General features: G+C 51.8%; 1 protein-coding gene across 3 annotated transcripts in view; it reads right to left on the minus strand.

Moving 5' to 3' along the window:
• Positions 1-12335, minus strand: part of EFNB1 (ephrin B1) — a 130996-nt gene extending 118661 nt beyond the window's left edge. The window contains exon 1 of one of the 3 annotated variants that reach the window (XM_061598330.1): positions 11751-12335. In XM_061598330.1, coding sequence (XP_061454314.1) covers positions 11751-11884 — 134 coding nt within the window. In that variant the 5' untranslated portion in view covers positions 11885-12335. Of the gene's footprint in view, positions 1-11327; positions 11352-11750 lie in introns of those variants that run through there. The other 2 variants (XM_061598331.1, XM_061598332.1) reach the window with 2 other exon arrangements.
• Positions 12336-13900: the final 1565 nt, after the last annotated feature.

Consider the following 13900-nt stretch of genomic DNA (forward strand, 5'->3'; position numbering starts at 1 on the left):
CTTTAAAACACATTAAAACAAAACATCTTTAAAAGCGTTTCTTAAAAAAAGTTTTCAAAACATCTGCTAAGATTAAAAACATTTTTTAAAAGAAGGTTTAACAACATATTAAAAAGCAATTCCAACACAGTCGCAGACTGGTTGAAATGCTACGCCCAAGGAGGAATCCAGCCGGACAGACTTCCACCCCTGCCAGCATCGTTCTGCCAACAGCTTAGAGGCTTCCTTGCCACCTGCCACAGAGCTGGATCAAACAGCCAGACCCCCCCCCCGACAGGCAGCCCCAACGTTACCTTTAAACTGTACGCTTTGGGGCAGGGACCATGCCACTGCTTAGCGTTGCACAGGGCCTAACTATTTTAAGAGCAGCCTTACGGGTAAAAATACCAGTGCTAAACATTGTTGAGTCAGAGAACAAGGCGTCACACACACACAGCCCTCATTCTGAATGGAATCAGCCAGTCCAGGGCTGAGGGGAGCGCCATGGCGAGCGGCACTTCACAGAGTCAAGTGAAATTCATAAAGTAACAAACATAAATCTGGACATGTTTTGAGGTTTCCCAAATTATTTTGGCATCTATTTGAGAGCCAAACGGCTCCCCTCCGACTTCATAAAAGGGGGCGAAGAATCAAGAGGGGGCAGTTACATTCTTCTCCTGCCCATGTGTTCCTCCCCAGAACTGCTTTTCTCCAGTGGGGCTCCAAGACTGGAAGGAAAGCAGAAGCAAGGAGGGGGGCAACAGTGTGGTGGCAGAGCACCCCCTCTGCCTACCGAAAGCTTCCTTGCCCAAAACCAGGAACAGCCACTACCAGGGAGCGGAGACAGGGCTGAACTGCATGGACCACCTGCCTGGGTCCCTAAGAGTACCTGCCTATGCATTTGCAAGGGAGAGACGCATTTGGGGAGAAGCAATTCCAAGGGGGCAAGTGCAGGCTTTCAATTGGCACCCCCCCACACACACACACACAGAGGAGCTGGCCTATCCCCAAGTTGTGGCATGCCACCATTACCATCCAAGCCATCCCTTTGCCAGTCTGAATGCCAACTCCTTTTCTCAAACTGCAAGCAATAAGACCCACGTTGTTCTAGAGAGGAGCTCGTTTCTGGTTTTGCCCAGTTTCGGCCACCAGAGCTCAGCCAGCCTCCATGCAGCTGAATTTACATGAATGCAAGGCCTGGGGAGGGGGGTCAAGTATTCCGGCTGCAAGAAGCAAACTCCAAGATCCAGTCCATCTATTTTAGGGCAACCTCAGAGATGATGGGCTCTCCTTTAGGGCCCTGGCTTATTAGTCCAAAGGAAAAGCTAGTGGGGGGGGCAGGGAAATGCTTCTCCCTCAAGCTGGCCGGGCAGCTGATACACCAGACTGGGCAGAAAGGAGAAGTTTCAGCCCATCTTAGTGAAACACCACCATATTCAAAAATACTTGCGCAACTGAGCACAAAGGGCTCTCCCTCCTGACAAATCCTGCAAAGGGGCGCTGGCCACGTTTAAAAATGTCTGGAGAGAGCCAGCTAAAGGAAACACAGAACAAGCCAGGCAGAGTCTGGATAAGTCTTGGCAATGTTAACGTGGAAATTCCACAAGCCACATGCGAGTGCTCAGACCTTTGGCTCAAAGCAAAAGTCCATCCAGCCCAGAACCCTCCTTCCCACAGCAGACACACAGACGCTTCTGGGAAGCCACCAGTACAGCAGGAAAACAAGAGCCCTCCCCACCTGCTTCTCAGCATATGGTATTTCAACCTACAATGCTCCTGCACATGGAGGTTCCATTTTAGCTGGTGTGGCTACTATACTAGCTCCTGATTGAGCTACCCTCCAAAAATTTGTCTAATCCCCATTAAAGGGCCTCTCGGCAACTGACCACTGCCACATCCCGCAGGATCGTATCTCACAAATTAACTGTGACCCCGAGTCCTTGCATTAATCAGAGAAACAGCGACAAAGTTCTGACACTTCAGAGGTTATGTCCCAATGTCTATCTCACGCAAAACAGTTCCCTGAACTGTACCACCTCGAACCAGACTTGAAAAGAACTTGAAGGCTCTCCTGTAATTTATCTCCCTGAACCTTAAAAAATAGCACAGCTGGGAAAAGGCTGCTCCCTCCCCCCCAACACACCAATTTTCTAGGCCAGATACATGGTGGAGCATTCAATCCTGGGATCCCCCCCCCTGCAAACTGGCTGTGGTGCAGTCCAGGAACATCTGGTGCCCATGGGAAGCATCAAACTCCCTCATGCACACGGTTTGCTTGCTTTGCAAGGAGCGCTCCAGAGAGATACCTCCTAGTATCAAGCTTGGCTCGCTTCCAGTTCTTCCTTTGCCAATCTTCCCTTTAAAATTGGGCTCCTTCTAGGAGAAGGGCAGGATATAAATTGAATAAATAGATAGACAGATAGATAGATAAAATTGGAACAAAACACACCCTGATGCCTCGTCCTTCTCTGCATTTTACTGTACAAGAAGAAACAAGGCCGTCATTTGATAGGCAAGAATGTAACTCTATATACAGCCGGATGAGCTTTTCAGAAGATACCAGAGGCAAAGACAGTTTAAATCAGAGGAGCTGATTGTTAGTTTGTATACTTACCTCGAAATAAAAGACTTAATAAAAAAAAAGTTCAACTGTGTCAAATTGGAAAATGATGGCACGTTACTTTAGTAACTGTCAGTATATTCCACGACCTTTGTGGCCCATTTTGCATTCCAAAGGAACTGCACCCAGCTGGGGCCGGATGACTTTCAAGATTACCCACCCTCAGGGCCCAAGTATTAAGGCCATTGCTGCCAGCAGCTTCCCAGCATGCTCAGAGTTTAGAAATCCCCAGGTCACACACACACACCCTGTGGTTGAGAACGGCTGGATTATCTACCTTCCTGATGATCTGTCCACCCAAGCACAATGGTCATTCAAGGGGGAAGCTCCAAAAGGCAGGCAACAGACACGGGGAAAGGACAAGTGAAGAAGCAGGTGGAGCCTGGCAGTTGCTCCCTCGAGCAGCCTCTGGATGCCGCACACAGCACAGCCAGCTCCTCAAAGCAAGGGCACATTCAGCGCACCAGGAGCCCAAGAAGGCAGAAGCCAATGTCCCCTCTGAGCCCCAACACAGATTCCTCCCGTGACCTTGTACTACTTGTGGTACCCCCTGTGATCAGGCTCCATGCATGCAAGGCAAAGGCTCTTGTGCTCCATCGTGGGGCTCTTTAATAGAGAGCATCTTGGCTCTGAAGATATTCAGCTATCATCCATGGCTCTAAACTAAAGATATAAGATTTTTAAAACTTTTCAATTGGATTTTTTAAAAAAGAAAAGAAAAATCCAATTATGGCAGGCATTGTCTTTCAAAAATAGCCTGATTTAAAATGAAGTTCTAATTGAATGTTAAATGTATTCAAGTCGACACTTATCGCCGCTTAAAGCCATCATGATCAAAAGTATTGCGTTAAAGGCTGCTTTTCAGCATAACTCCACCCCCCTAAAAAAATCTGATTTCTGAGGTTTTTAATGCACAGCAAGTCACGCCTTGCATTTAATTCTGTGGGTTTTGTACTGGATCCAGGAACCAGGAAGTCTTCACAGATACTGGGATCATCCAGGAGGTGATACGCTGTATAAACACCAGGAACAGTCATAGATTCCTTCTAAGTGATCCTGCCCTTCCAATGAACTGGGCTCTGAAACGTGTTCAGTTCACAAACATCAAGTTAATGTGATTCTATTACTAATGATGCTCACTGAAAAGCATTGTTTTGCCCAAGAAATACCAGCTCCTGCTTAAAGAAGATTCTGGACACAATTAGTTTTCAAAAAGGTGATCTAGAGCATGTCATGGAAAAGAGTTCAGCCTGGCAGCCTGTCCCTCACTTGCCATGGGACAGATGCACACAGAGTTTTTCTGTGGGGCAGCCAGAATATCAGTGCAGCGGATCCGAGAGACACAAATTCAAATCTCCACTCAGCCATGAACTCACTGGCTGACCTTGAGAGAGCCTTAAAGCCTCCCCTACTCCACAGAATTGTTGTGAGGATGTAATGGGGAGGGAGGGAACCATCAAAGCCACTCTGTGCTCTGTGGGAGGAATGATGAGATAATGCAGCCTCTCGCTCCACTGCAAAATAGCAGAATCTGGAAAAGTTTGCCCACTGGATTCTGCTCAAGTGCAAACTGACCCTCGATGAAAAAGAAACTCTGGAGGCTTTGTTCTAGATGCCTCTTCCAAACAGGCAGCCCTTAAGACTGCTCAGAGGACAGGCAAGAGGGCCCCAAGCGACATTCTTCTCCTGCCCCGGCCGCCCATGACACAAAGCAGGCTGAGATCTCGCCATCACAGCCAAGTGCACTCATGCAACAGAAGCTACCCGCACTTGTTAAATTTGTGCTCAACTGGATTCCTCATGGGATGTTTCATATAAAACAGAATATAAAAGGGGAAACGAGGGAGAGTTGTACGAAGGTAATTGTGATTTAATTTGGATCCAAACTGTGGGAAAAGTTTCCAAAAGAAAAACACTGCGCAATTCCATAAAAATTCCTGCCACCCCACTTCAAAACCACAACGTTTGACCACAGACATTCACCTGGCGCCTTCCACATCAAACGCTTTGTGAAATCCAATGGTGCTTGAAACAAGCTACAGAATTCCTCATTCAAGAGGAGAGTTTGTTACTAATACAGCCAACACTCTAAGCCCGCTCCCAGGTACACCCCAGGCCCCAGGAAAGTAAAACAAAATTATTGGGGGCTTCCGTGGAACTGCCACCCTTGGCCCCACCTGGGGATAAAGGAGTGGCACCTCTCGGCACATGTGGCAGCTCTGCCAGCATCCAAGAGTGTGCCATACAACAAGCAGGCCTCTCTCTTACACCCCTGGCAAATCTCACAATGCGATCAATACCAGAAAATCCAAGTTCTCCCACTGAATTAAATTACACAAATAAAACTTGCTTTGCTGAAACTCTTATCGGCTTTTGTACAATTTGCTCAGAGTTCTCTTAAAATGAGTTAGGGAGACTTTTACGGCCGTGTCAGGAGAGCACGGAGGGAGAACAGAATTAGATTTGCTGGAAAGGCATGGAAGGGAGCACATACGAGAAAAGGAAAGAAGGTGACGGAGGTGGAGAAGGGGAAATGGACAGATGGCATCCCTTGCTGAGTGAGTACTTAGCATACCTTAAAAGAGTATTTAGCAGAACACACTCAAATTATATCAAGTTTTTAATTTGCAACCATTAGAGGCTTACATCTGACTTTAAAAAAAAACTAAAGCATTTTCATTGAAACTTCCAAATTTTGAATTTCCGGTATCATTTAGCAGGACAAATGAAGCCACCCTCTCCAGCCCTCAACCTCACCATGAAGTACCTGACCTGCAAGGATGGAATCCCTTTTTTCTGCACATCCAGTGAAGCAAGCTTTACACGCTGATTAAAGGGCAACTTTTGAAAGGGTCACAACACACTGCAGTCTTACCAGAGACCTCAAAGCTAGGAGACCCTGAGAATGCAGGTGGGCCCTCTGAGTGGTCTCCCACATGTACGCCTTGGGTTTTCTAGATTCCAGGGGGGCTCCATTTGTGCCCACAGCCCTTGTGATTCCAAGTCAGTCTTGGGAAAACTAATAGGAGGTTCTTGTCACAAGCAAATCTGAATCCCATAAGCCTGGATGAGGAGGGAGCAACCAGATCACAAGTAGCAGATCTAAGAGGAGGAAAATCTCAGATCAATCAGCTGCCGCCATCCCTCACCCACTGCAAAAACAAAAAAGTGGGGAGGGGGAGAATACAGCTTGCAAACAACTAGGAATGCAGCATTTTCAGAACCCCTTTTGCCCATTAAACTATTGCGGATGTGTAACAGGCACTACAAGCAGCTTTCCTGAAAAGGCCATGGAGAAAAGTAGCAGATGAGGGCAGGAATTCACCCTGAACACAGGCAGCCTTCAGAAGGACGCCCACCATTAATACTTTTTTCCTCCCTCTGTGGGGCAGATTTCAAGATTCCAGGGAAGCTGCTTTGCTACAAAAAGCAAAGGTAGCCAATCTAAGGCCAGAGCCGTATCCACTCTTACTTCAGCATATATCCCATTGAACCTAGAGGGACTTGCTTCTGAGTAAACACCCGCAGGGTCATGTTGCAAGCCTGTGTCATTTCTCACAATACAAATCACAGAATGCAACAAGCCATTTTTAAAAATGCCATACAGATGCAGGAATTTATTTCCATCTCATCCTGAGAATTCTTTTCGGGAGGGCAGAATTCCAGTCTGAATTTAATTTTCCTACCTATACTTGGTTTGGCAAGTTTTCTTTTAACAAGCACGACAGAGATCCACTGGGATGAATATTTCTCTGACAATACAGTGAAGGGGTTTAAGTTAGACTGTGCCACAAAATTTCCCTGCATGGCTCCAAGTTATTTAAACAAATACGCTGAAACCAACAATCCTGAATGTCTGGAGTAGCAGCACAAAGATGACTGAAATCACCCAAGCAACCCATTGTTTCCTCTTCCCCTGAAAAATCTCAGAGAGCATTTTCTACAGGGCCTTCCCTTCAGAAGCAGCACGGGAGATCAAATTAAAACCATCCCGGCTCACGGACACGCAAGGCAACCGAAGGCAAGGAAGGTCTTCCGCACAAGGAAACTTGAAAGACAATTGCTAATCATTGGCTATTTAAAATGCAGAACAAATTCAGTCTGAAGCATTAAAAAAATTATTTGAGACACCTGTGCTGTGCATCCTCACAAAGCAAAGTAATAAAATAAAAATTTAAATATCTGACTGCAATGCTGATGAAAAACCAAGGCAGAGAAGCCCACTGCCATTGTCTCCACTGAAATACAAAGACAAGGGGGGCGGGAATAAACAATTGCCAGCTTACTGAGAGGCAACACCGCCCATCCAAGTTGAAGATTTAAAAGACACTGCAGCCATCTCAGCGAGGGGAGCTGTTCCTTCCCTCCGATATCTGACCTGACAAGGTGCCCCCTTCTGTAGCCAAAGGGCTATTTGAAGGACAGCTGATCCTCCCCGGGAACAATCCAAGCTCTGCTCCGGTGACATTTGGATAAAGTTGTATTCCCTCATTTTATATGCAGAGAAGCAGCAGCTACAACAGCAGTAAGTGGAAAATAAGACAGAAAATTTGAACAACGTTCTTAATGTCGCCTGGTCCACAATTTGATGCCTTGTAAAGGGTTGGAAAATTCCATATAATGCTATTTTTAAAAAAAGGTTTTAGCCAATCTGTTCTGAAAAAAAATTAAATCTCAACATTTGTGGGCGCCCCACAGGTGGGGACCGATAAGGAAGAACAGCCATCAATCTCCGGAGAAAATCTTGACACATTTCCAAAGTGGCCTTTTAAAGAGAAAAGCAATCCCAACTCCACAAGAGCCAATTGGTTATTTTGTGCTAGCATGTACCTGTTTTTGAAAAGCAAGCTGTTTGGTGGCTTCCAATCCCACACAGACACCCTCGCCCTGACCTGATGTTTCAGCTGGGAACTAATAAGCTCTCCACCACAAACGAGGCCTGTGGATAGGGAGGTGGATCCCCAGGTGATCTGCCTCCAACCCTACTGAGGCAAGGGTGACTGGCAGAGGCTGCCGTTGGCGAATACCTTCTCCAAGTCCAAATGCAAAGGGAGATAAACACCATTCATACAACCTGCCGCAAGAAATGATCTTGCCAGACCACATGAGGCCACTCACGGCCAGAGCTGCCTCAGTGCTCCAAAGCCAAGGAAAAGGGGGGCATGGAAAATTGTTGCCCCCAAGTCAACTGTGTGACCTAGCCTCCCTGGCAGGGCTGTTGGAAAGGAAGATGACCATGATACTGTATGCAAAGGACTTTTAACACTCTGAAGTACTACATAAAAAACGCTCGCTCTTATGAGGCCGTCACAGCTCTGCCCCCTGCAGACACACACACACGCCAGATCAGCACTGATGGCAGTTTCTGGATATTGCATGCTCCGAGAGGGAGTGCCAACCTCACACAGCCTTTCCCTTCCAGCTGATAGCTCCTCATTAATTCCTCTATACATGGAAGTGCTTCAAGAGGCGAACCGGAAATCAATGAAGGGGCTGGGGGGGGGGGAGAGATTTTGGCTTTGCTGTGGACTTGCCATCAAAACTCTACCTAGAGAACTGGCAGCGGACATGCAATGCTGACCTCTGTGCACGCTCCCCAGGGATGCATAGGGCCTGCACAAGTCGGAAGGGGGAAGTGTCCACCGCTCACTCTCAGGGCAGGGGGAGGGCTCCCCTCCTCTGAAGACGTGGCACAGAGACAGCAATGAAAAGGGGCACAATTTAGTCCCATGCAGGACACAAGCCAACAGAATGACAATCCCCTCAGCTCACCAGATAAGAGGGGGGTGCTCTTCAGATGACAGAGCCTTGGAAGCCGTCCCTCGCCTGTCACCAGCTCATTTCACGACAACGGCAACAGTGGCTTCACTCTGGTACATTTGCAGGAATCCCTACAGCTAGGGCAAAAAGCATCTTTCACACACATACTTTTCAGTCTAAGACACACTAATAATTTGATGTGCTGACACTTTTCCTTGGAAGGGCAGGCAATTCTCCCCGCAAGAAGATCTAGAAGGGGCAAGACAGTGCACCATACCACAGTTTTACAGCTCTACCTACAGAAGTCCCCCCTTCTACCACCACCCCACAAAACCTCCCATTTTCGACAATTTAGCACTGAAGTATTTGCATCAGAAATGTAGATCTTCTCAGTCACAGTAACAATTCAGATAAACATGCAACATTCAGATGCTGACCCAGAAAGCCACCTCGTCCCTTTGCCTGTTCACAGATGAGGCGCCCAGCAGCCTCACGAAGGCTGCCCTGACAAAATGCAAGCAATTTCAGAAAAGCTTCTTCACCGCAAAATTTCTATTGTGTCCTCAAACTTTGGCCACCAGATCAGTAAAATGACTCCTGCTATTTCATCGGAGCCAAAGTTTCCCCTTCCACATATAACGATAAAAATCTCTTTTCTCAACAACTCGACCTGGGTGCATTTACCGCAAGTTTGATAGGCCAGAAAAGGGCTAGTCCTGCCCCAGTTACTTGATTTGGAAAGAGCAAGTCATTTTTTCCCCTTAGGGTGTTTGTTATCCGGAAGCACAACATGGGGCAGCTTTGAAGTGTGAGGACACTCTTGTGTTTTTTTTCCTCCCTAAAAAGAAGAGTGGAATAGATAAACAGTCAGATTTACAAGATAAAGCCCAGGGAAGCAGCTCCCAAAACATACTGATGTAATCAGTCTCCAAATGTCTACAATTAATTAGCACTCAACTGGGAACCTAAACATCTTCAAGGACTTTCACTTTCCCAGCAGATAGGCCCGTTTGGAGAAAGCAGCTGCCATTGTTAATATTTTTAAACCAAGCACAGAATCAGGTCTGGGACTGCATCCTAATTATTAAAAACAAAAAAGGAAAGGCCGCTTTTCCAACCCAGGACTTACGAGCCAGTCAGACACGCAGGAGCAGGCCTGAAGAGGGGAATAAACAGGCATGGCTTTTATGGTTTCCTATGTTGCTGGGGTTCATTTTAGCTTGAGGAAAACAGGGTGCGAAATCAAACACATCCTTTGTATAACTGTTGTATGTCAGCGGGAAGAAACCACACGTTTCTCCATCTACTAGAATATTCTCACTATGCTGATTAAATATTATCTGTATATTGTACCATCATGTACATGTATTGTACCTGCTGGGAGGAAGGGCGGGATATAAATCAAATAATAAATAAATGTCTGGGTCACTTTACAAAGTATCCTAAGCCCCCCCCCCCACAAAAAAACCCCAGAAAAATCTTTGCCCCCAGGAGCTGGACAACCCATATTTCAACCATGGAAAAGGAGAGAAAGAGGCAGCAAAGCCAAGAGCAAACCCTCTTGTCGGTTTCATCCAAGGGGCCTTTGCCCAACACACACACAAAACAGGACAACAGGCGCAGCCGGCCAGGAACTCTTTGGGGCAAACGCTGGTAAAAAAAAATTCACAGGGAAGTGTGCACGAGGAAGGGCTGGAAGTGGGCACTGCGGCCTGATCGTCCCCTCCGTTCAAGGGCCAGGTGTAATTCCCAGCGGGCTGAGTCTTAAGGCAAATTTCCCTGCAGACCGCTTGGCCCCACTTATTCCTAGGGAAAGGCGCCGCCGGCCTGGCAGCGAGCGGAAGAGCCTTTGCCCGTCAAACCAAACCAGCGGCATAGGCCACAGACGGCTGAAAGGACGGACCTAGCCGAACAGGACCGAGAAGCCGGTGCCATGTTACGTCAAGGCAGGTCAATGTTTCTGCAGCCCGATGTGATGTCTTTGGTTACTGCCGCACAGACGTGTTAGACGGACGCTCCGGTCGGCACCGTTCACAGGTCAGTCTCGGGAAGGCAACGTTTGTGTCTCTTAATCATTTCTCCCGGACCCTCTTTTTGCTTCAGCTTACAGAGGTCCGGTCCAAAGATGAAAAGCAAGGCTGGACTTCTCAAAGGCTGCCCCGACAGACGAGACTGACGGGGAAGCCTTCAAACAATAAGGCGAGACATGGGAAATCTAATAAATAGATGGAAGTAGAGATGGCTCCTAACCCAATGGAAGCAACTGGGGGAGGGTCACTTTCAGGCAGGCTAACCCACGGCCTGCGCCAGGAACCACCCAACACTTGCACACCCCAAGGGAGCGGCGACGGCAGCACCCCTTCCCCTCTCCTTTCCCCCCAGCTTTGCTGCCTTCCATCCCAAGTTCCAACTCCCTTGGCCAGGCAGAGGGAAGTGGCCAGGCCCAGGACAGGGAAACCGGGCAGGCTGGGAAGCGTTCCCCTGGGAAGAGCCCCTTCCACGCACCCTCCACGTCCCACAAAAGCCCCCTGCTGGCAATACCTGCGCTTTCCCCGGCCCACAAGAATGCCTTGGCAACCTATTTTTAAAAGGCGACCTAAATATAGCGGCTGCCTTTTGCACGGTCCGGCCCGGGACAAGCGAGGAGGCGAAAGCCACCAAGCCGCAGGGGGAAAAGGGGCTCCGACGAGGCGTCCCCAAAGGCGAAGAGAAACGGTCCGGATGGGGGGCAGCCTCTCGCGCCACAACAGGAGGACTCGCCTCCCTTTAGCCAACTCTGGCGGCGTCGGCGGCGGGGAAATGCCGGAGAAAAGAGACCCGCCAGGGAGGCTCGCAGGGATCGGTGCTATCTTTTCATTAGATTCATATCCCGCCCTTCCTCCCAGCAGGAGCCCAGGGATGCGCCCCGCACAAACACTCGAACAAAAGCAGTCGGCGGGGGGAGGGGGAGGCGGCGCTAAACACATACTTCACTCGGCGCTAAGAGGGACCCCCTCCCGCAAAAGCCAACCTCTCCTCTGAGAGAAGCAGATCCACTCTCAGTGCCTCTCGGAGGTGCCTGGGAAGAAGAGGAGAAGGAGAAGAGGCGCGTCTCTTCCGACGCCGGGCAAGCCGAGCGCACGCGAAGTGCCCGCCTCGCCCGAAGAATTCACCGCCAGCCTCCTCCTCCTCGGAACTCGCCCGGCCGGGGCTGCCAGGGGAAGAGCGGGCGGCACCGCACCCTCCTGTCGAGGCAGCTTCCTGGCCGAAGGAGCACCCTGGCCGGGCCGGCCCAGCCCGCGCCGGTCCCTCCCCACCCCCAGGACTCCTCCGGACGGCTGCCCGGTCCCCTCCACCCGCTGCCTGCCCGCCCCCCTCGGCCCTCGGCAGGCGGGCGTTGCACGGCACGTACTTGGGGTTGGCGGCGCTCCAGGAGACCGGCTCCAGGTTCTTGGCCAGCAGCGGCGGCGCCAGCCGGCACAGGGCGAGCAGCAGCCCCAACAGCCCCCGGCAGAGGCGGTCCAGGCGCCCCTCCGGACGGCCCATCCTCCGCCGCCGCCGCCCCTCCGCCTCCTGCCCCCGGAGCCTCCGGGTCTGCCGCCGTCGCCTCCTCCTCCTTCTCCGGCGCGCTTAATCCACTCCGCGGCAAAACAAGCAAATCCCTCCCCAAAGCCAAATCCAAATCCGTCCCGTCCTCCTTCTCCTCCAGCGGCGGCTTCACGGGGCTCCCATCGCTGCTTCCCGGAGCCGCTCCAGGGGCGCCCGCGACGGCTCTTCTCTCCTTTCTTTCTTCCCCGCTGGAGCGCCGGGCTGAAACTGAATCCTCCTCCTCCTGCTGCGGTTCCCCGAGGGGGCGGGCGGCAGCGGCTACTCCTTCGGTCCGTCCGACCTTCCTCGCCCGCCCCTTCTCCCTCTCTCTCTTTCTCCCTCTCTCGGGACACGACACGGAGGCGACGACTGCCCGGCTGGGTCTGGTCTGGCTCAGCGCTTCGGCGCGCTCTACTCCCGGCGCAGGCAATCGCCGAGGACAGCCCCGGCGCGGCGCCCAATGGCAGAACGGCACACAGGGGTCCTGGCCGGCCTCCCTCGCTCCCTCCCTCGCTCGGGGGCGTGGCCAGATGGAATCGGGGATCGGCCCCGCCCACCCGGGGAGGGAGGCGTGGCCTCTGCTGCTACCGGGCGCTGCTGCCGCTGCTGCCGCTGCCCCGCACCTCCCCAGGAGAGCCAGTCCGCCCGCCCGCCTCTAATAAAAGGAAGCGGCGGTGGAGAGGAGCCGCGCCGTAGCGCCCCTTACTCCCGAGCAAACGCTTCCCGGCTCTCCTGGCACGCCTCTCCTGCAAGGTAGGCGCGGCAGCGCAAGGAGGGCTCGGCTGGCGAAGCACCTCCGGCTTCGGGACGCGCAGGAGCCGGCAGTTCCGACGGGCCCGCTTCGCCTCCTGCCGCCTTGTCGCGGCGGGGACTTCCAGAGGACCTCCTCCCCCTCCCTTGGCCGTCCTCATTTTCCGTCCTCCTCATTTTCCATCCTCCCCTTCCGTAGGCGTGGGGAGGGAGCTGCCGGATCCCGAGGCAGGAGCACCTAGCTCCTCCTGGTCGGCACGGGCCGGCAGCTGCTGCCCCCCCCCGGAAGCAGCAACAGCGGTCCAGACTAATTTCGGAGTGGGGGACGGGATCCTCCAAGCATCCCTCGGTTGAGAAGGAAAACCTGGCCGGATGGCTGGAGCCCTGGGCCGGAGCGCTCCAGCTGCAGCCTTTTCTTGCAGGAGGACCCGCTCGGCTTGGCGAATGCCGCAGGGCAGCCGGGGCGCTGTGAGAAGCGACGGTCGGGGGGGGGGACATTGGTCATTTGTATTTCTCTCCAGCAGGTCTTTTCGAGCCCAGTGAAGCTCCCGGGGGGTCGGAGCGCCTACCGAGGGCCAGGCTGTCTGGGCAAGGGCCCCTCCGGGCAGCCTCGCTTTCAGCCCTGCCCTGGGATTCTGGAAAGGGGGCGGCGGGTGCCTCCCTCTCCCGACGGGGCCTGCCTTTCCCAACAAGCAAGCTCGCCTGAAGAGAGAGGCCGGGACAGCTGGCTGGAGGTGCTGGCGCGATGGTGGCACCGGCGCCTCGGGAGTCGAGACTCCCCCAAAGGTTCCGGGGCTGCCCCGCTGCAGGTGAAGCCCTCTGCCCTCTCTGTGCCCCCCTTGCCCCCTTCACGTGCTAAACGTGTGTGCCACAAGATGCCCTGCTTGCTCGCTCGCTCTCTCACCGCGCTGCAGCGCCATCCCCACAGCCCGGCCCGGCGAGGGGTGCCAGATTTCGGCCGGCATGCCTGGAACCGACCAAACCTGATGCGGTGACTTTGAGTCCCGGCCTGGACTGGTTTCTTCTGACTTTGGACTTGGCCTCTTTTACAAATGAGTTTGTGAGTCGTCCCTGAAACCTGTTCAGACTCCTCCTTTACTTTTGAATAACGTTATGGGGGCTTCAAAGATTTAGACTACTTAAAAGGTAAACGGGACAATCTGAGTGCTTCAGCTGCATACATTTTGCACAACTCTGGTCTTTGGCTGCACTTTTGTAGCAGGA

This window comes from Rhineura floridana, chromosome 16 (genome assembly GCF_030035675.1).
Source record: "Rhineura floridana isolate rRhiFlo1 chromosome 16, rRhiFlo1.hap2, whole genome shotgun sequence".
Taxonomy (NCBI): domain Eukaryota; kingdom Metazoa; phylum Chordata; class Lepidosauria; order Squamata; family Rhineuridae; genus Rhineura; species Rhineura floridana.